Raw genomic sequence first — 20677 nt, forward strand, 5'->3', positions numbered from 1 at the left:
AGGAAAATGATGTCAGGGTTGACATTCTTACGTAGTAAGCTAATCTCCTTATTAGCAGATTTTTTACCAAAACCTCGAAGATTCCAAGCAATCAGATTGATATTATTGACAGGGAAATGATACGGCATTATGAGCAGTATCAATTAAAGGGGTTGCATGAGGATGGTTTACCTGAGTGGTAGAGTCAGATCCACCACCAAGAGAGGCACTGGTACCGTCACCACTTTGAGAAGAAAATTGGGAGGAATCGAGACTAGAACTAGCAGCATTGAGAAGAGAATTATTTCGGACACCATTGTTGCTTGGGGAATTGTCAGCAGGTACATTGTAGCTCCCAAAAGAGTTAAAGACTGGTTGGGTGTTGAGGGAACATGTAGAGACATCAATGGCTGGTAAGTCCCCCAATTTGGTAATTGGAGGACACAGTTGAGCAAAATCAGGCTCGGTAGAGGTTTGTTCTTCAGGGATAACCACTATACTAGCCACACTATAATTAGCACCGGTACGTTTCCTTAAATCTGCCTTAGGATTAATTTTCCTTTTGAGATTTTCTAGAGCGTCTTGTTCAGCTGAGTTAACAGTTCCTCTAGTGATGATTGGACTGGTATTTGGGATAACAGCAGTTTTGAATCTTCTTGATGAGTTTGTAGTACGAATCGGACCACTAGGGTTTGACTCGGAACCAGAAATGGAGGCATCCACAGTGACATTTTGAGTGGTAACTTGCTTGAGAACAATTGGCAGACCATTCTCCAGCTGGGTCAAATGTTTCTGAACAGGACTAACATCAAAAATCTTCAGGGTAGTGGATGTGTTTATAAAGGGATCCATCTGAAAAGTGTTTGATAAGCTCTTCTGAATAGTATTTTCCATTCTTTGATCAATCGCTTCTGATTTTCCTTTGTTGCACACTTTAATCGTTGTTGAATCAATTTGTGTGTCTGGTATTATCTCAGATTGTTGCATAATAGTATCAGTGATGGAAGCAGAGGAGAAGTCTACTTGCTTGATTGAAGAAGGAATCATTAGCTTTGAAACAGCCGGGAGAGTATACTTACATCAAGAAGCATCAAGTTCTTTGATCTTTTTCTGCTTCAATTTCCAGGCAGAGCAGTTTTGGTCTTTATGATCAAGGATGCGACATGAGGTACAGAAATATCTTGGAACTATGATGTATCTACATTCAATCAAGAAAGGTTCACTTCTACCACTTGTGAAGAGAGGGATGCATGTTGGTAAGGCTTTCTGTACTGGGATTCTAATGCACACTTTGACGTTCTTCTTAAGAGGATGTTTACCAAAAGGATTTTGAGCTTCAATTAGTTCCCCCATACTGAGAGTGAGTTTCTGTAGATCCTAAAATTTTGTGCATTCATTTGGGATGTTGCATAAGATAAACCACATGATTTTTTCGTCAAACATAAGTTTATGGTTTGCAGGTCATCCTTCAACAGGTACCACTTTTAACACCATTAGATAACCACAGACAAATCAAGGTTTTTGAGAATTGATTCTGTTAAAGTCCTCTTCAGATAAGTAACGAATAAGAACTTTGTTTCGCTGACCATTGAAGGTAGTTATAGTTGGTTGTTGAGCTAAGGGACAGTTATTGCAGATATAAAACCTGATTAAGGAGGTTGGGATCAAAGTTTCACAGCAAACATATCCCACCATACACCATTTCCAATTGCTATCAGCTTCAGCTAGAACAAATTTTTTTTCGATGAAAACTGGTTTGGCAAGTGAAGATGGTAGGGTTAATTTATCAGTCATTTGAGTAGAAAGGGTTTGAATCTCTTGTTTTAATTTCTGAGTGTTCTCTGAAGAGTGTGGGAACTCCATCATGTAAGAGAATTGGATATATATGAATATGGATTGATGGAGATCAGTTTTCCAAGTAACTAATATAAAATACAGTTGTAGAGAAAAGAATCTCTTGGTGGTACTGTTTTGATATTGGTTACAGACAACATGAATGAAGGAGAGACATGGGGATTTGTTTGTATATGAATTTGAACCTTAAAAAAGGAATGAGAAAATTGTTGACTATGGACTAAAAAAATTTCAGGAGAAATTTGGTGTAAAGTAGTTGTTGTTGTACTGCAAGACTTGCTTTGGGGAAGAGAGTTAACATATGGAATGTCACTTTCATATCCTTGCTTTATGGGAATTATTCGAGTTGAAGTATTCACGTGAGTATTGTGGAAAGAAGACCACATATGGACAGATCTAATAATACATTTGGGGATGCATGACGTAGTTTGAGGTTGTTGGATATTTATCGGGTTTTTCCTTTCTTGGGTTGACGTTTGTATAATGATGCAAACAACCAAATGTAATAATGGTAGAAAAGTGGGGGAAAAGTTTGTGTTTGGGTGATAGTTTTGGGATGGTTGTAGAAGGTCCATTGAGTATTTTGTCTTAGTAGTAGAGTTAGTAACACATCTGCCTGACATGTACCAGACCGCAATGGTGCCTCTCAACTGATGATGCATTCTTCTAGTTTGCATAAAACATAAAATTTCAATTAGACCCCAAAAATAAATTTCAAAGTTTGATGACCTACCAAAGCCTCCCTTAATAGCAGTTCCGAGAAGAGTAATGGTAATAATGAAGATTAGGTGTTGAAAATAGGTGTTGATAGGGTAATGATGGCATTAGGGTTAAGGGGGTACACATGGTTTTGAATGGGCGTAGAGAACAAAGCGACATGATGGTTGACTAAGCGCCATAAATGGCAGTTAATGAATAAAGTTGTGCCTTTAAAATGGGGGTTTTGGAAGAGATTAACATCAGCATTAACAAATTTATTAGAAAAGGGAAGGTTAAGAGAGATTTTAGTAAAAAATGGCAAGTTCCAGTGCCTCAACTCCGGCGATTCCTGCAACTCTGATCAATACAATCAAGCAAAACATCATGCATTTTCCTTGGGGATGAAAGATTTACAGAGATTGAGGGATGAGGTTCAGGGGGAGATAAATAAACATGCGAGTGAGATTGTTGATCGTCAGAGAGAGGAGGATGAAAAGAAGAAGAGGGAAGATGAAGAGATTGAATCATTATATGCTGCTTGGTTGTCGAAACATTATGAGAGGTCAGATCGAAAGATGGAGGAGAGGTCATAAAGACATCAGAAGGGTCCAAAATACGGTATTGCAACTGAGAGTGATTCTGAAGCAGATTCTGCAGCAGGGTACGAGTATCACTTGGAAGAGGTAAACACCAGTGAAGAAGGATCTGATGCTGCTGAGGACAGGTTAAGGATGGAGAAGTATCAAGATTGGAAATTGCGAAGAAGATTTGAGTTTGAGAGAGTCAATCCAAAGATATTTTCCAGAACCATGCAGGAAGGAGAACCCAAGGTTGAAAAGGGGAATCTTGTTTTGATACATCCCCGAACTGCTCAAGTGGAAGATTCCAGTGACTCCGATGATCATCTTCCTGATGCCTCCAGTAATGATGAAGAAGAAGATGAAAGTGATGAGGAGGATTCGACTTCTGGAGATGGTGATACTTCTCCCGGCTTCATCAGGCAGCAGTTGCAGTGAACGTTATGCGGAGGATGAAGACTGGAGCTACGATGAAGAGGATTGGTAAGGTTATCTTCTGGAGCGTCGAAAGCAGCCAAGTTTTCAGGCTTTGAAAAAAGTTTGAAAATGATCAACAAGTTTTTTCCAAAGTGGCTTTCTCGATGCTTGCTCCTGATCTTCTGAATTTTCCTGTTGATGGTAGTACTCTTGTTCTTGGTTCTTCTCTCTTTTCAGTCGGATGTTATAGAATGTTGTTTAGTTTCTTGTTTATAATGTTGTTGGTAGTGTTTATGATGATGGTGGAAGAAGGTTCTTGTAAAGTGACCTCAGTAGTAATTGCAGTGGGAAGTTGCAGGTTGTGATGTTGGTTATGGATATTGATATTTTGGTCTGTAAGAAGATTTGGCAGGATAATATTATGTCTGAAATTATCTTTGTTGCTTTGAATACTACTTTTAATGTTTCTCCTTTGGGTATTATTCTTAGTGTTGAATGATATTAAATAACAGTAGAGTCTGATGAAGATTTGAAAGAGGTAGTTTAGTAAGTTGATGATTGTAACGTAGGTGTTTCTGAGATTGTTTGGATGAATCATAAGAAAATCAATCTGAGCTATAAATCATCTTACATACAACATCCAATCGATAGATTTTCATCATCAATGGCATCACCGAAAATGTCCTATTTAAAATGCAAAGAATAACAAAATTGGCGGATTTAGAATAACAACACACTGGGAGCAGATAACACTTCAAAACTCTGCAACAATATAGGCAAAGTCATAAAGGCTTGTAAATAAAAAAAAAGTTGTAAAGGCTTGCTGGTGCATTAACTTTTTTCATATAATATAATATAGAGTTTTCTATTTTTAAAGTAGTGAAATACATGAGAAAGTGAAATATCTTACATCATCATAAATGAATCTTCTTCGCTGCTAGGTTCTTCCTTATTTGTCATGACAACCTTGGCTTCTTCAGGTTCAACTTCTAATTGATTTCATACTCAAGATCTATAAAACAAAACCCCATAAATTCGATTAGTTAATCAACAAAGAAAAACATAAAAAGAGAAAATGAAAAAAAAGGACAATCAAACCTTCATTTTCCCAGTTTAGCAACAAGCTAAATAAACAATAATAGGCAAAACTTGTTTTATGCATCAAATAATAAAAAATTTATATCGCGATGAAAGATATATTTGCAAGAATGAGTGTATACTTCATACCTCGACTTATGACAGGCTACAACAGCTAAAACAGGTGTATGATGGAGGACAGCTGCAAAACAAACAACGAAAGTGGATCAGACAAAAAAAAAATCCCAGGAAGAAGAAAAAATAAAATTCTAGATAACAGAAGCATCGTGGAGATCATGGAGATAATTCAGATTGGCTTGTGCATGAATGTTTTATATAGAGAAACCAAACCCATGAATTCCATAAAAGCATAAAACGTTTTTGGAAATAATTTTAATCAATAATGTCTAAAAATATCTACAGTTTTACATTTTTGGTTAGTTACATTAACTTGTTGCAATATTTTTCTCCCAAAAACTATAAATGGAGTGTCTATTCACCCGATTTAGGAACAGAATTAATGTCTTTCTACTTATGAAAATGAACAAAATAAAGATGAATTATACTGAATATATCATGCACGTCATGGATTTTTTTTTCTTCATTTTTTTATGGAATGAATAGTACTAAAAATATAATAGCAATATTCATTCTTACATTCTCTATTGCACTTTTCAGCTAATTTCGCAGTTTGTGTATGTTTATTCTATTTAGAGTGTTGATTTCATGTTCTAATACTCTACGATTTTGTTTTTTGGCAGGATCGATTCAATTGCGAAAGAGGAAGCACGCTTCAATTTAAGGGTAAGTATCGTTCATTGGTTTTGTATATTGATTATTGGCCTAAATTTCAAATATTTTTTAATTTTATTGGAATTGTAACTGTAAATAAGAATTAAGGGTAGTTTAGTCGTTAATAGCGTGCCATTTGTAATTGGGATTTAATCAAATGCTAAAAAGTGGAACTGAATATTGGACATTCTTTTTTATTTATATTTTATGATCGATTTAATTTAGTGATGAAATTGTGATGAACGATGCGTACTTTGATATTTTTTATATTTATAATGATGAGGATCATGATGCATAATTTAATTGTGATTTTATTTTAGTAATTTATTTGCATGATTTTATCTTAAGATTTCATTATGAATTCTTAAAGACTTTTTTGGATTTATTTATGGTAGAAAAATATTAAAAGTGAGCTTTTATAATATTTATAAGATCACAAAATTGGTTAAAAAGACCAAAATCAACAAATCCTGGATGAAATGGACAGTTAGATTTTGATACTGTTTAAATGGACAAAAATGTAAAAATATAGAGGATGTAACCAGTTTCATCGTGCCCATTTTCAAATATTTTTTCTTATTTTTAATTTACACAGGATGTATCCAGTTTCATCCTTACTTTTTTTTTTTTGGCCATGTCACCCAAACTATTTTTTACTCGTACATTTGAACCGTGATTTAAAAATATTTGGACAAATGACCCATTTTCCGTTATAAGATTTTGTGGGGAAAAGAGTATTTTCTAAGATTTTTTTGTTTGAATGTATTAAAATTTTCTAAAATAAAACAAAGTGGTGGGGCCAGAATCAACCAGAAACTCCGATTAACCACAACGTTCAAAAAACTCTATTTTTATATAAAGAATAATATGAGATTTAAAGTTAAAAAAGGTGAGTTCATAAATCCCTTGATAAGTTTCTCAGCAAATCTTAGGGGAGGGGGGTCAGACTCCATATGGAGGATTTGCTGGAAAACTGATTCTCGTGGAAAACGTGATTCCAGGGATTTGAGAAACCAAACATTCCGAAGAAAACGTAATTCCACTAAATTTCATGGACCCATAAATTCCACCTAAAAAATTTTAGGTCCAAACCCATCATTTATATTTTCACTTAGACATGGTAAGAAAACTGGGCCTTAATTCTGGCAACCAAAATGAAAACTTTCTCCAACAATGCGCTTTTAATCGGTTTACTAGCTATTGTACAATTTCACAACTTACCACTTTTTTTAAATAATTTTATGGAGTCTGCTCGACTCACCCTTTTGCATCTAGTCTAGTATATAGTATATATTAACGGAGACGATCACGGCTGGCTGCTGAATAACGTAAGCATTCGGAGTATTTTTTTTTTTTTTTTGGACTTTCCACTCGTAGACTCTTTGATGGCTGGTGAGTGGTGACTTCAGCATCAAATCGTTCTCAACTTTCTTGATTTACTGTTAACTATTCGGTTTTTAATCAGCCATAGTTTTTATATCCCAAAAAGAAGGCAAAATGCTGTCGGCATCCAATGAACTTGAGTTTTAAAATAGCTTTCATTTTGGTAGGTGCGAGTGATCACGCTTCTTCTTTCTAGTCTGGTAATAAAAAGGTAGACTAGTTATGTCAGCATCTCAAAGGATACAATCATACGATCTTATCCGCTGTCTACCTCAGAAAGTAAGAATGTGGAATCATGGACAATCAGGCATCATGGGTTCCACATCCAAAGTAGAGCTTGAATCAAACGCCATTTGTTAAGTTGGTTGAAAAGCTCCCTGGATAACTTACTTCACTGATCTTCCGCATCTCAAATTATACTCCCCCTGTTTTCTTTTACTGATTTTCGCCTATCTTGTTGCAGATAACAGTTTTATAAAAATTAAAGAGATCCGAGATTGTAATACTAGTTTGAATGTGATAACTATGTAAAATATTTAATAATCGACATCAAAGGTTACAAGTGCTTAAACGAGCATGCCATAGCTTCTCGAAGATGTAAATTGCGTGTGATGTGTGCATCACTTTTTGGAAAAACTATGACGTTATCGTCGTTATAGGTTTCTGATAAAGAGAAATCATTAGTAGCCATTTACAGGGTATTGGGTAACATTTGTAATTTAGCATTTTTCTGCAAATTAATTTCATTTTAGATTTGCAAAAGGAGTTCTGATCTTCTAGATAGAAATCAATAACAGTTTATATGGAATAGTGTCTATTTTGGTTTATTTATTTATTTTTTATTTATCTTTTGAAAAGGAGATTCCTCTCGTTCGATTGAAATTAAAGTGCTAGTTACTCCACAAGGAGAGTTCCCGTGAATCATTAATCTATATTATCGTTCCAAATTTGTATATTCAGTATTCAGATAGTTTAGGATTGCCCATAAGTTGTTTTCTTTCCAATTGTTCTTAACTGCATGTTTACTACACATAACCACTAATTTGACTGTTTAAATAATGTCTATTCTCCTTACTAAAATGAAAGCATTCACTTTTAAAGTTTATAGGAAAGCCACCGTTGTTTCCAAAATCTCTCTAATGGTGTATCTTTTTCTTTAACCTCTGAGTATATTACAATCAGCATCGTGATAGTCTGTTGAAAATCGATTCTGAAAGTAATTGTGTGCCCAGTCCATTCAGTTTCTCAACGGAAAGCCGCTTTTGCACCTTCGCTTGATAGTTGTTTTGTGGTGTTGCAATCCGTGCGAATTCCTCTTGTTTCTCTGATATACTCCCTCCGTTCCATTTTACTTGATGTTGTAAAGTTTTTCACGCAAATTAAGAAACAACATAGAAAATAAATTTTTTCCAAATCTACCCATATTAATAGTTTTGTAAAAATTTAAAGCACATAACTTTAGTTTTTAGATTTAGTGTAAATCACGAATCCCCTTGTAATTTACTTGGGATAAACCAAATATTCCTCCATGGAGTAGACTTAAAAATTATTTATTTGCTGATTACCATGAGAATTAATGGTTCCAAAACAGGGACAAATTAGTGAACATTTGGGAAAAATACTAAAACTCTCATCTATTTTGGAACATACCCTAAAACATCAAGTAAAGTGGAACGGAGGGAGTATCTTGAGTAATCATCTATGTTAATGCAATAGCATCATTTGAGCCTAATTTCATCATTGTCAGCGTTATGTTTATGTTTAAGTCCAAATACCATGTCTTCCTTTCCATTTCAATGTTAGTTATTGTCAAGGATTCATTGTTCAGAGGGTTATAGGATTTTACATCGTAGCCTCTCATTGTTGCCATCTTATAATTATTTAAAAAAACATAATGTGTAATTGCACTTTTTCTTTTTTCTTGAAAACCACGTTACACCATGTCTTCCAAATTTGCCATATGGTTATACTACACATAATCTTCCCATCAATATCATATCCTTCTCTATTATTGTCTTTAAAACAGTCATTCAATCATTGATGAAAATTAGATTCCCTATTTTTATGAACCGCCTATCAAAATTCATATGCATCCAACCATATTTTTGTATAGTTAAAATTCAAGAAAATGTGGGTTAAGGATTACTGGTCCCTTCCACACAGCTTATACTTCGTATCAATGTCTGGAATAATAGTCGTCATTCTCATACTGTTTGGTAGTATGACATGAGCAGCCTTTCATATGGAATGTTTCACAGATTGGTGATATTTCCCTATTCCATATTTTGAGCCAGTTTGCGTTGATGTTTCCATCGGAATTGATATGGTTCTATAAGGATTTTACGGAGAATATCTCTTTTTCATTTAAATATCAATGTGGAATGTCTTCTCTATTCATTCTAGGTATGCTTATCTTCCTGTTTTTTTTTATATTGTCGGGTTATCGAAACATTTTGATAGTTTTTCAATATCCCAAGTCTTGTTGTTTGTAATCAGATTTTTTACCTTTGTTAATCTTATAATGTCGGTGGTGTGTTTATTAATTCGTATACTTGTTTCTGGTATCCAATCTCCCCATATATGAATTGTGTCACCATTTCCTAATTCACAAAAATATCCCTTTTTAAGTTGATCGATTTCCTTTAAAATTCTTTTCTCGATCCAGCTATCTCCTCTATTTAGTGTACAATTTATATATAATGTCATTGTTCGGGTAGTATTTTGATTTGAGAATAGTGACGCAAATAGAATCAGGTGTCTCTTTCGTGCGTCATCCCGTCTTCGCAGTCATTGTGGTACTAAATTCTTTTATGTCTCTATGCCATCTTCCTCAAGCGGTTTACGGTTTTTAAGATACACTCGTTTTTTCTCTTTTTCATTTAATCCTTTTCTTTTTTTAGTTTTTCCCCACCATAGTCTCTTTAGATGTTATTACACATCTTGAGTGGATTTTAAAACAGATTATTTAGTAAGCATGTAATGAAGTTGTTACATTTTTCTACCATGATATATTTTAATTCCAACCATGTTTAAATCTATTCTTCTCCAATTGTGCAGTTTATTCCTCATTTTCCTACTAATGGTTTAAGGCAGTCAATCTTTGATCTATTGGTGAATAATGATAACCCGAAATATTTTTCATCCAGTGGTATAGCCTTGACACCTAGGATTTTTTTAACTTTGTGTATTATATGAGTTTTCAGTTTTTGGGCTGAAAAAAACACCCGATTTGCTCGGTTAATTAACTGACCAGAGGTATCTCCAAATTTGGTGAACAGTTTCACCAGATTGTTGCAAGCATTGAACTTTGGTTTTCTTTTCTTTCTTTTCTTTGGTTATTTATGACTCGAATCTTTCTCAAAACTAATGAGATAACAAACACGATTTACTGTTGATCCATGAGCGCTAACTATTTCGTAAGAGGAGCCAAATTTAATCAAAAATTTCTAATAACATGTTTCGATACTAGAAGCGAAAATTCAATCTAGAATTCAGAAGCAAAAATGTTTTAAAAGAAGTTAATTTGTTTTGAGATTCCAAAAGTTATTGAATATGTGTCCCAAATTAATTTCTAATTTAATTAGGTTTAAAATTAACTTTTCACGGTGCACCTAAATACCATCTAAATGAATATTTGTTTTCTATTCATGGAAAATCTTATTTGCACAATTTCTCGTTAGAGAGTCTAAACGACAATGAATTTAAACCAATACTTTAGTGATACGTTATTCTTATGAAACTCGACAATCGTATAGATAATAGGCACAACTCGAGACATATAACACCACTATCTACCACTTTGAAACTCAACCGTTGAAGATTAACTGTCAAAATTAAAATCGATAAAAGGTGAGATATGGTATCTCGAATTATGCTCATTTTTTGTAGGCATCAATAGTTTAATAAAAGAAACGTATCATCAAAATATTTGCTTCAAGTTAATTTTCATTTGTACTTTAAAAAAATTTATAAGATATTGTCCAAATAAAATTGTCCATAGGTTCCCTCTAATTTTAAAATTGTATAAGTAATTTTTATAAGAACATGAATATGTAGCTGCATTTATCTTAGGACTCATTTACTAATGGTGGTAAAGTTGGTAGAAAACGCTTGAAAGGCGTTGGATTCATGTAAGTGGGAAGGGTTCTTTTAGTGACTAATGCTTACTCTGCACAGAAAGAGATGGTTGTTTTACTTTGTTTGATAAATAATCGTAGATTTTCAAGAGCTTTTCTAATAAAAGGTGCAAATTTAAGTTTTTCATGGCATATAGGATTTTGAACCCCCAGTTAAATAAATTCATATCCAACAGTAGTTTCTATAAAGGAGAAGAGACGACATACTAATACAAATTTTTTAAAAAAAAGTCTTAACTAGGTCTTCGGAACGATCTTCATAGCATATCTTTCATTATTTATTTATTTTTAACAATTCTTTAAAATAAACTAAATGCTAGTATTTTATCATATAAGATATTATAAGATTATCTCTAACAATGAGTGTCAAAAATCCTACGTGGAAGTCTTATTAAGACCTTAATTTAGGAGAGTTTACACACGTAGTAAATATAGGACGTCGTAGCTAATAAACTATCTCTAATAATATAGAATTGTGGATGGTGGATTTTCGACAAAGGCTAAACTAGTAAAATCATGACACTGCATGTGTTCTGGCCCGGCTTCAGGAATGTATACAATTCATATTTTATGATCCGTGAACCATTTCACGATCTCTGACTGGGTGAACTTCCTCTCAGATCTATGATGAATATGTTTCTCGAAAGGCATCTCAGCTGAGACTTCGATGCTTCACACATTTCATAATCACCTCTGCATAGAATCAAAATGATTGGGCGGCTCCTAAACATTTTGCATGCTAGTATAGAGCCTAACGCCTTCAGGACGTCACGTTGCTCTTTGTTCCCTGACTACATAGAGAGACCGTGTATAGAATCTCTTAATGATTGAGCGGCTCCTAGACATATTGTATGCTAGTATAGAGCCTAACGCCTTCAAGACGTCACGCTATTCGTTGTTCCCTGACTATATACCCCCTTAGAACGAGTATGATGCTTCAATTATCTCATATGTCAATTCTACAAATAGGTTAATTCTAGCGTGTCATTCATCAACTGAATTCCTAGAAAATAATCTATCATATCTCAGTACTCTGTTTCATGGTTGATCCTCAGCGATTCCATGGATTAGTAATAGATACTCAACTCATTTATTACTCCGTTTCATGAATTATTCTCAGCTGAATTTCATAAATTAGTAATAAATACTCAAATAATTTTTATTACTTCGTTTCATGAATTATTCTCAGCTGAATTTCATGAATTAGTAATAAATATTCACTGATAGGGCATCTTGGCCATCATCGAGTAAGCCCCGAGAAAATGGTGCGAGTGTATTTAGCAATAATGCACAAACGAGCATCCTAATACACGAACGAGTATTCTAAAATATGGACAAACGAGGGAAACTTGTGCAAAATAGGGAGGAAAATAATATCAATAAAATAATAAAGAGGCGCCTAAGGGGACCGCGCCCATCGGCCGGCCAGTCATGCCGCGTGGACGATCCCGCACCTCTTTCCATTATTTTATATTATTTTATTATTTTTCCTCATCTTATGAAAACTCCTTCATTTGAGCAAACTCCCTCGTTTGAGCAGAACTCTTAGTTTCTCCATATTTTCCTTCAAACAATGAAAAAATAGCAAAAAATAGGAAAAGATGTCACGGGACAGGGCCACCTAGCCGGCCGGCCATGCCCTAGCCGTGACCGGTCCCACACCTTACAATTCCTTATTTTCTCATATTATTATTTCTTTCAACTAATGAAACTCCATCGTTTGAACGAAAACCCTAGTTTTTCAATATTTTCTCAAATATTGCTCAAACCATGAAAAAGCCAAAAAGTCAAATGGTCACATGACCGACTAGGCTTCTCACGTCAAAAATTAAAATATTATTATTTTCAAAATATTGGTCGCACGAGCAAAGTTCTACTTGCTCATTTGAGCAAAATCGAGAGTTTCAGTCAAGATCAAACTCTGCTGAAAATCCAAAATATTACTCAAACGCGCACCAGAAAATACCAATACTCTTAGGACTGAGACACGGGCAGTATGGTGACATGGGCATGCCACCTTGACCGACCAAGGTCATCCCTTAGGCTTGCAAGGAGCCGGTCCCACACTCTTTCATAAATTTGACCTAATTAGCTTTCAACAGTTCATATTGGGTCCAAACTCTCTCCAACCAACTTGGGATTTGCTCAATCGACCATCAGCTGGTCCCACGATCACCAAGGACCGGTCCCATGACCCCTTGGTCGGTCCCTCATCTCTCAATAACTAGGTTTTATTACCTAATGCTCAGACGAGCACTATTTTAATAAATGATTAAACAGGTGATTGATCATCCTTTCACCAACAGGTAAACAAAGGACTTTGGTGCATGCTCACTCGAACACCTGGGCGCTACATGGTCGTCTATCATCCCATTTAGTTGGTCCCTCCTTCACTCAGCGACTTATTTTTCAGTAAATCATCAATTGATCAAAATTAGGGTTTTGAACGAATGCTCTACAAATCATAATTCTGAGCAAGTTCAAACACTAATAATTTTATGTTGATCCAGCAATCAACATCTGAATTAATTATATAATATTCGATCCAGCTACCAATATTTTAATTAATTTTTATTTGGTCACGCTACCAATAATTCATCAAATGAGCAATATTTACTCAGACGAGCAATATTTTCTCAGACGAGGAATATTGCTTCAACTATCAATGTTCATTAATTCATCAAATGAGCAATATCTGCTCAGACGAGCAATATTTGCTCAGGGAATATCAATATTTAGTAATCCATCGAATAAGCAATATTTGCTTAGACTATAAATATTCATTATGTTGATTCAATTATCAACATCATTTATTCAAGAACTATACATCCCAGCAGACATGTTCAATCCATGAATCCCAGAGCATTCGACAATCATGCTCCACAGAACAATACTTAGACTCATCGTCTAATCAAGTCAACGATTGACTAATTAAATACACGTCTGCCTTGCAGACTCCACGTTCTTGAGACATTAATCACGTCACATGGGGGATATTAATGAGGGTTTTGGTCTGGAGGCCTATGGCACGTGTGTTCATCCACGATGAGAAATGTTAGTAAGTCGTCAAGCATTTGAGGGAGTTAGCAAAGTAGTGGGCGGACAATCAACCAAGTCTCCACACGACCTGGAACTGGTTAAACCCCGATTTCCCACTTTCTCACTCTTTCACTCGAGCAACCGTCACACTTACTGGAGATCAATGTGTCTACACTATAGAAATATAAATAAGTTTATGAATTCACGATTGAGGACAACATTGGTCGAATAGACAACATTCGTCTAACCAAAAATCATCGTGTGAGCAACAATCTCTCTCGATTGAGCAGAATTCAAACATATTCTTCATTTGCAGAAACCCACAACACATTCACAATCCTTGATCACCATTGATCTCACACACTTCTCAGCTTCCCTTCTACAGATCAACCCTTTCCCCCCTTTGTGGCCGAATGGACTCTGGAACGACCATTTCTTGGTTTAGGCCGGAGTCCTACAGGTTGATCTCTCGAACTCAAAGCACTCCCGTGCAGTGCATCTGTTTGAGGTTAGGCAGTTTGCTCGGTTGAGGAGCCTCCGTCCGCACGGTCGTCTCTCCACTTCCTGAAAAAAACAGCAAATCCTTTTTCCCCATCTACAAGAATGTAACTCTTAGAATTTGAAAAATCTTTGTATGATTATAAAATCATAACCGTTTAGTTTTAGTTAGAATAACTATTAAAAAATAAAATTAACGAAAAATATGACATGGAGGTGAATCCGAAGGTGTGGGCAATACTTTCTTTAACACATTCGTACTTAGTATCTCCAACCGTTTAGTTTAAAGATGCATTTATGTTAAATGGGGGTCTAAAATCTTATGTATCATGAAAAAAATAATATTTTCACCTTATTTGGGGATGCTCTAACGGTTAAATTTGTACCATTGGAGATAGTATATTTGCAATGGGTCCTATACTTGCCACCTGTTTAACTCTCCTAAATAGTGATCTTAGTAAGACTTCCACGTAAGGTATTTTACACCCGCTGAGATGCTTTTTAATCCTCATGAAAATTTGTTTCTTAGTTTGGACATTATGTTACGATGGGGCTTCCACTTCAGAATCAGTAGGCAGAAGGTCTATCTGAGAACGGAGTAATAAGAAGATCAAGAACATGCTTGAAAGGCTAGAAAATGTTTAAAAGGATTTTGGGATTATTTTTCTTTTGCTTGTTGGTGGAGTATCAAGAGAGAAAGAAACAACAAGATGTTTAATAGTGTATCCAGAACTCTTAGTACATCTCCAGTAGTGGGTGTTAAAATACCTAAGTGGAGGTATGATTTAGACCTTTATTTCTGAATGTTTATACATTTCGTAGAAGTATTACTTTTTAGTTAATAAACCATCCCAATACTGTAAAGTATTAATATGGATGATTACAATTAATTAAAAAATCAAAGTACTTTTGTTTTCCTATTAATTTACTTTAATTTTGATTTCAACAACAAATGCGTTGGAGCGCAAATTGTTGCTCGTCTTCCAACTATTGTTGTGTAAATACTTTAGCTTTTGTTTAATAAAAGCCTTCGGTGGCATCTTTTTCCTTTTACAATTAAAAATAAAAATTAATTAAAATGATGAGATAAAGGTTAAAAAAATAATTAAATTTGTGACACGAAGGTCATTCTGAAAGTATAAATAAGACTTTCTTGAAAACTTTTACATTTCTTTTACTATTGAATACGGATTTTATTTTAAATAAAATGCCAAAATCTTATTTGTCATAAAAAAAATTAAAACTCCCACCTTCGAGAAAATACTCTTAAACACATTGTTATTGAGGTTAAATCTTTTTGTTCTATAGACCATATACACTGCTTTTTTCAGATTTTAGTTTGTCAACTTTCGTTTGTAATTGGGATGGTGTGACCCATATATTTTTCTTTTCGTTGTTGTCACATTTTCTGTGACATGAAGTTGCCCTTCTCCTTAAAAAAACATAAATACATGTAGGCAAATCCATCTATAAAATCATGCATGTAGATTTTATTTCCCAAAATTTACAGAACAAATCCAACAAATCCCAAATTTACAACTCATAAACACTCTCTTCTCTCGTAATATCTGGGAAAACATAAATTGAGAATCACTCAACCGAATCTTCAAAAATCATAGAAACAGAATCTAAATTAGCATTTTAGTAAACAACGGCCGCCACAATCGGCATATACACGTATACTACACTTCGAATTCAACCCCCGACGAAAACCCAAAATTAAAAAACGTGTTGAAAATATGCGAAATAATTAACAATTTTAGTCAAAGACTCCAACTAAAACCCAAACTTCTCCCCTAACCAAAAAAACAACTATTTAACCAACAAAACTCTCTCAACGAACAGCTATTATAAAGTCTTTCGCCGAACCCTGAAACCCTTTCACGCGGAATCAATCTTTATCTTCTCTTCTTTTCGGATAACATCGAAATAGATGTTTCAGGAAAATATCAGCATGAATATCTACAACAATCAATTTCAATCTCAATCTCCTTCTTATTCATGGACACGTCAGCAAGATAAACTGTTTGAACAAGCTATTGTTATGTTCCCGGATGAAAACGATCCTCATCGCTGGCAAAAAATTGCAAACTGTGTTCCTGGTAAAACAGCTTCAGAAGTTTATCAACATTACCAGGTTTTGCTTGCTGATATTAAGGATATCGAAGAGGGAAGAGTTGAATTGCCTTCTTATTATGACGATGATGTCGATGATAACAAGGTTGTTTGGGAGACTGAATCGTCACCTCCTCTTCCGGGTACGATGAATAATAATAATAAGACGAAACAGACTGAATCGGAACGGAAGAAAGGAGTTCCTTGGACGGAAGAAGAACACAGGTTAGATTTGATAATTTCTTATTTACTTTTCAATTGATTTTTTTTTTTTCGTTTTATTATAATTTTTTAGTGCAGAGAAATGATTTACTGGAGAATTTTGATTGCGAAATCTTCTATGAGAAGGGTCCCACTGTATCTAAAACTTGATTTCTGCAGCAACAAAACAAAAAGGTCCTAGTCCATTTGAAAAAAAATATGTTCAGGTTTTGAAAATAAAATTCTTGGATTTTAAGAAATTGTTTTTTTTTTTTTTTTTAATTTGGGAATTTTGAATTAGAATATTAGGGTTTAGCTTACCCTGCAGCGGGATATTTTTTTTTTAATAATGAAATGAAATAAATAATAATTAAATGATTATGTGCAAAATGATATGCATAATGCCAGTATGGACCATATTAGCTTAGCACATGGACTTCTGCAGCTCTGATGCGGTCCAAATTATCTGACATAATATACAAGTCCATCCGGCTGAAACAACATCTTCTTCAATTGAATGCTTAGAGTAATTGTTTAGATATCTTATCTGGTTTAATTTGTTGATGTAATTAGGGCATTTCTTTATGGATTGGAGAAATTTGGAAAAGGGGATTGGAGAAGTATTTCGAGAAATGCAGTGCAAACAAGAACCCCAACTCAAGTTGCTAGTCATGCACAGAAGTACTTCCTGCGCCTAAACGCGGAGAAGAAAGAAAGGAAGAGATCAAGTATTCATGACATAACCACAGTAGAGAAAGCGTCAAAAGTTAGCATCAAGCCCTCCGACTGTCCTGTTCAGCAGATGAGAACGATGGACAACCTGATAGGATCATATCCTCGACAAGGTGATTATTTTGGGTGTCGCTGACAACTTTTTACCCATATAAATTAGGAAGGAATTAACTGGCACATGCTACACATACTAGTTTGTAGATATGAACAGTGGAATGTAAAGGGCGCGGATTCTTTTTTGTGAAATTTCACAGTAGTTGATTAGGCAAGAAATTTATAAACTTATTCTTCAGTTCAGATGAAAGTAGTGATATATAAAAGGGTATGAAATCTGTTTGCTCTTACTTGCTTCTTATGGAGTCTTAAATGGCTGGATTTTTTTTTGAAGCATTTAAATGGCTGGATTTTTTTTTCGAAGCATTTAAATGGCTGGATGTTTCGATCTTTAACGATAAATTATGATTCGGATACTGTTGTGCTCATTGTTGCATTGCATCTTGAGCAATGTAGTTGATTTCGGATTCCGATTTGTCTCGGTCCCTAACGAGACACTGATACAACGTTGTCTCGGAGAGATTCCGTTTCCAAATGTCGGGATAATTTCGGTTCCAACTTCTATATATAAATAATTTTTATATATCAAAATATAATGCTATTATATAAATAATTTTTATATATCAAAATATAATGCTATTAAATTAGCCAAAACAAAAACTAATATTCACTAAGAAAGCACAAATATTCATTAAGAAAACAACCTTTATACTGTATAACTAACACCTGTAATCCAATACATAATTCTCATGTACCACAAGTTAACACCTGTTCGCATGCCTTTCGGTTCATTTGAAAGGAAGCACCGTTGTTAGCATTAAGAAAATGAAGGAGAGGAATGAGAAGAGGGAATATAAAATTAACTGTCTCATTTTTCTTTACAACTAAGTGTCTCTCTTTCTTTCTTCGAACCCTTTCACATGAGTAATTTATACGGAAGCATTGGGGTTAAGACTTTGGTTCTGCTTACCGAGATCTTCGATGAAAAAGCTCGTTTAATGGATAATGGGTTTGGAGAAATTAAAAAGAGAATATAAAAGGAGATTAATGAAACAAGATTAGTGAGATATTTTTAATATCAACAGGGTTGATGACGGTGTTAAATTAGAAGAAATCTTCCTCACTAAAACATACGAAGGTCCTGCAATAGAGGTTTCTAGTGGGGTTCATCGATCTGGAAGTGGTTATACTGATTCGTGTATGGTATACTTTTATGATTATTTCTGTACGTCACTTTCAAAAATATTAGTATTATTTGACTTTTAGTTCAAAAAATAAAATAAAGGACTCATGAAAACCATGATACCGTAAAATTGAGGAGCTTCAATTTAATGGAAACCATGGAACGGTTAAAGGTAAAACGAAATTCCGTCCGAGATAGCAGCCGAGATTGAATAATTCCGGCGAGATTCCCGGTGAGATATCGTCTCGGCGAGAATGTGCTTATCGGCTGTCCAATGGCGGAAAACGGAAAAATCGCCGAGATCTCGGCCGTCTCGAGGACAGTTATGCATTTGCGTCTTAGAAGTTGAAACAGTGGGGGGTCAGAGAAAAAGTTACTTTCTGGGGATCGAACCCTTGTACATAAGGTAAAAAAGTAAAAATAAGTACTTAGTACGACTTCACTGGGGATCGAACCCAGAATCTCTGGTTTCGTAGACCAGCGCCTTATCCATTGGGCCATGAAGTCTCTTGCTCATTTTAGTTTTAGGATTAACAAATCAAAATGAAAGATACTACCACATCCCCTAAATGATGTCCTTTACGGGCCTAGGAATCGCTCTACAATTATTTTGCTTCGAGGGCTTAATATCTTTAAAAGTTTTAGAGATTCTTAGTTGACTCTCTACCTTGCAAGATCTATCTATGATTATAGATCGTACCTTTGTAGAATTAATAAGGCGTGTAGCTTCTATCAATCTTATTTCTCGATCAATAGCTCTTGAATGGTCGTATAGCAGAAGAGAAAGACCTTTAGAATAGACAAGAACAATAGTGATCAAGATAATATTCTGAATAACAAATACTTATTAAGTAAAAGATTATAGTTTGATTGGGCTTCACAAATTCCAAGTGAAGTTTTGAAAGTTTTAACCTAATTATGTTTCCCTAAGAAACCCAGGTTTATGCTTCACAAATTCCAAGTGAAATCTTGAAAGTTTTAACCTAATTATGTTTCTCTAAGAGCATATCCTATGGATAGTCTCCAAATAGAGACTAACTCGCTCAAATGAACGGTCACTCAATCAAACGAACGAGAGAACCCACTATGGGCAAATACAAAAAAAGACACTACACGGGAGACAGTCTCCCGTGCAAGTACAAAAAACGGAATTTTAATCAGACGGGGGACTGTCCCCCGTCCAAAAAAAAAAAATCCAAACGGGGGAGTGTCTCCCGTTTGGTACTAAAAAACTTCTAAAACGGGGGACTGTTCCCCGTTTGGTGCAATTTTTTTTGCTACACGGGAGACAGTCCCCCGTGTAACCCTATTTTTCCTGACGACGGACAGTCCCCCGTCTAGTGTTACACTCCCAACCACTCGTTCAGCTGAACGAGTGCATGAACGGGTTTGGGGAAAAAGTGGGGTAAAGACTACCCATAACAACCTCAAATTTGCTCAAATTGGTAGTGCACTCTTTCATTTGGAAGAGTGACACTACCCATAGGATTTGCTCTAAGAAACCCAGGTTTATGTAGGAGGACTCTTTCAACAGCAAGATACACATTATGCATGGATTGAGAATCCTTGTTCCAGAAGATCCTCTGTTTGTAACGATGAACATGGCTATGTTGCTTAAAGTTCAAGCAACTACTACTTGCACTCAAACATGGGCGAAAGCACTGTCGATCTCAACCAAAGTAGTTAATATCGTGTATCGGTATTGTATCAGCTGGGTACGATATACCTATATATACAAAAGATTATATCGGTTTTTATCAGTGATACATTATTAGAATATAATATTAAAATTTTATAAATATTTCAATCTAACAAAATTGGTGTCATATGATGCATTAGTTTTCAAGATCAAAAGCTTCACGGTACAAATTAAAGGGTACAATGGAAAGAAATGATTAGGAAGAAGGGTTATGTTTACAAATTTCCAGATCTCAATAATT

At 34.9% G+C, this 20677-nt stretch overlaps 1 protein-coding gene and 1 non-coding gene across 2 annotated transcripts; one reads left to right on the forward strand and one right to left on the reverse strand.

Annotated features, from left to right (window-relative positions):
- Positions 1–16226: 16226 nt before the first annotated feature.
- On the forward strand, positions 16227–17966 carry LOC113309472 (transcription factor SRM1-like). The gene is made up of 2 exons (XM_026557895.1): positions 16227–16792; positions 17342–17966. Exons 1-2 carry the CDS (start codon positions 16386–16388, stop codon positions 17634–17636), a joined length of 702 nt encoding a protein of 233 aa, XP_026413680.1. The 5' UTR covers positions 16227–16385; the 3' UTR covers positions 17637–17966.
- A 1205-nt stretch (positions 17967–19171) lies between these two features.
- TRNAR-ACG lies at positions 19172–19244 on the reverse strand. Its single transcript has one exon. It is a non-coding gene; the product is annotated as a tRNA-Arg (tRNA).
- Between the last annotated feature and the right edge of the window lie 1433 nt (positions 19245–20677).

This window comes from Papaver somniferum, chromosome 9, assembly GCF_003573695.1.
Source record: "Papaver somniferum cultivar HN1 chromosome 9, ASM357369v1, whole genome shotgun sequence".
Classification (NCBI taxonomy): domain Eukaryota; kingdom Viridiplantae; phylum Streptophyta; class Magnoliopsida; order Ranunculales; family Papaveraceae; genus Papaver; species Papaver somniferum.

Bases quoted from the DNA above. Each gene is read 5' to 3' on its own strand.
- LOC113309472 (XM_026557895.1), top strand. From the start codon at position 16,386: ATGTTTCAGGAAAATATCAGCATGAATATCTACAACAATCAATTTCAA. The intron at 16,793-17,341 runs GTTAGATTTGAT...TGATGTAATTAG, and splicing joins TGGACGGAAGAAGAACACAG to GGCATTTCTTTATGGATTGG.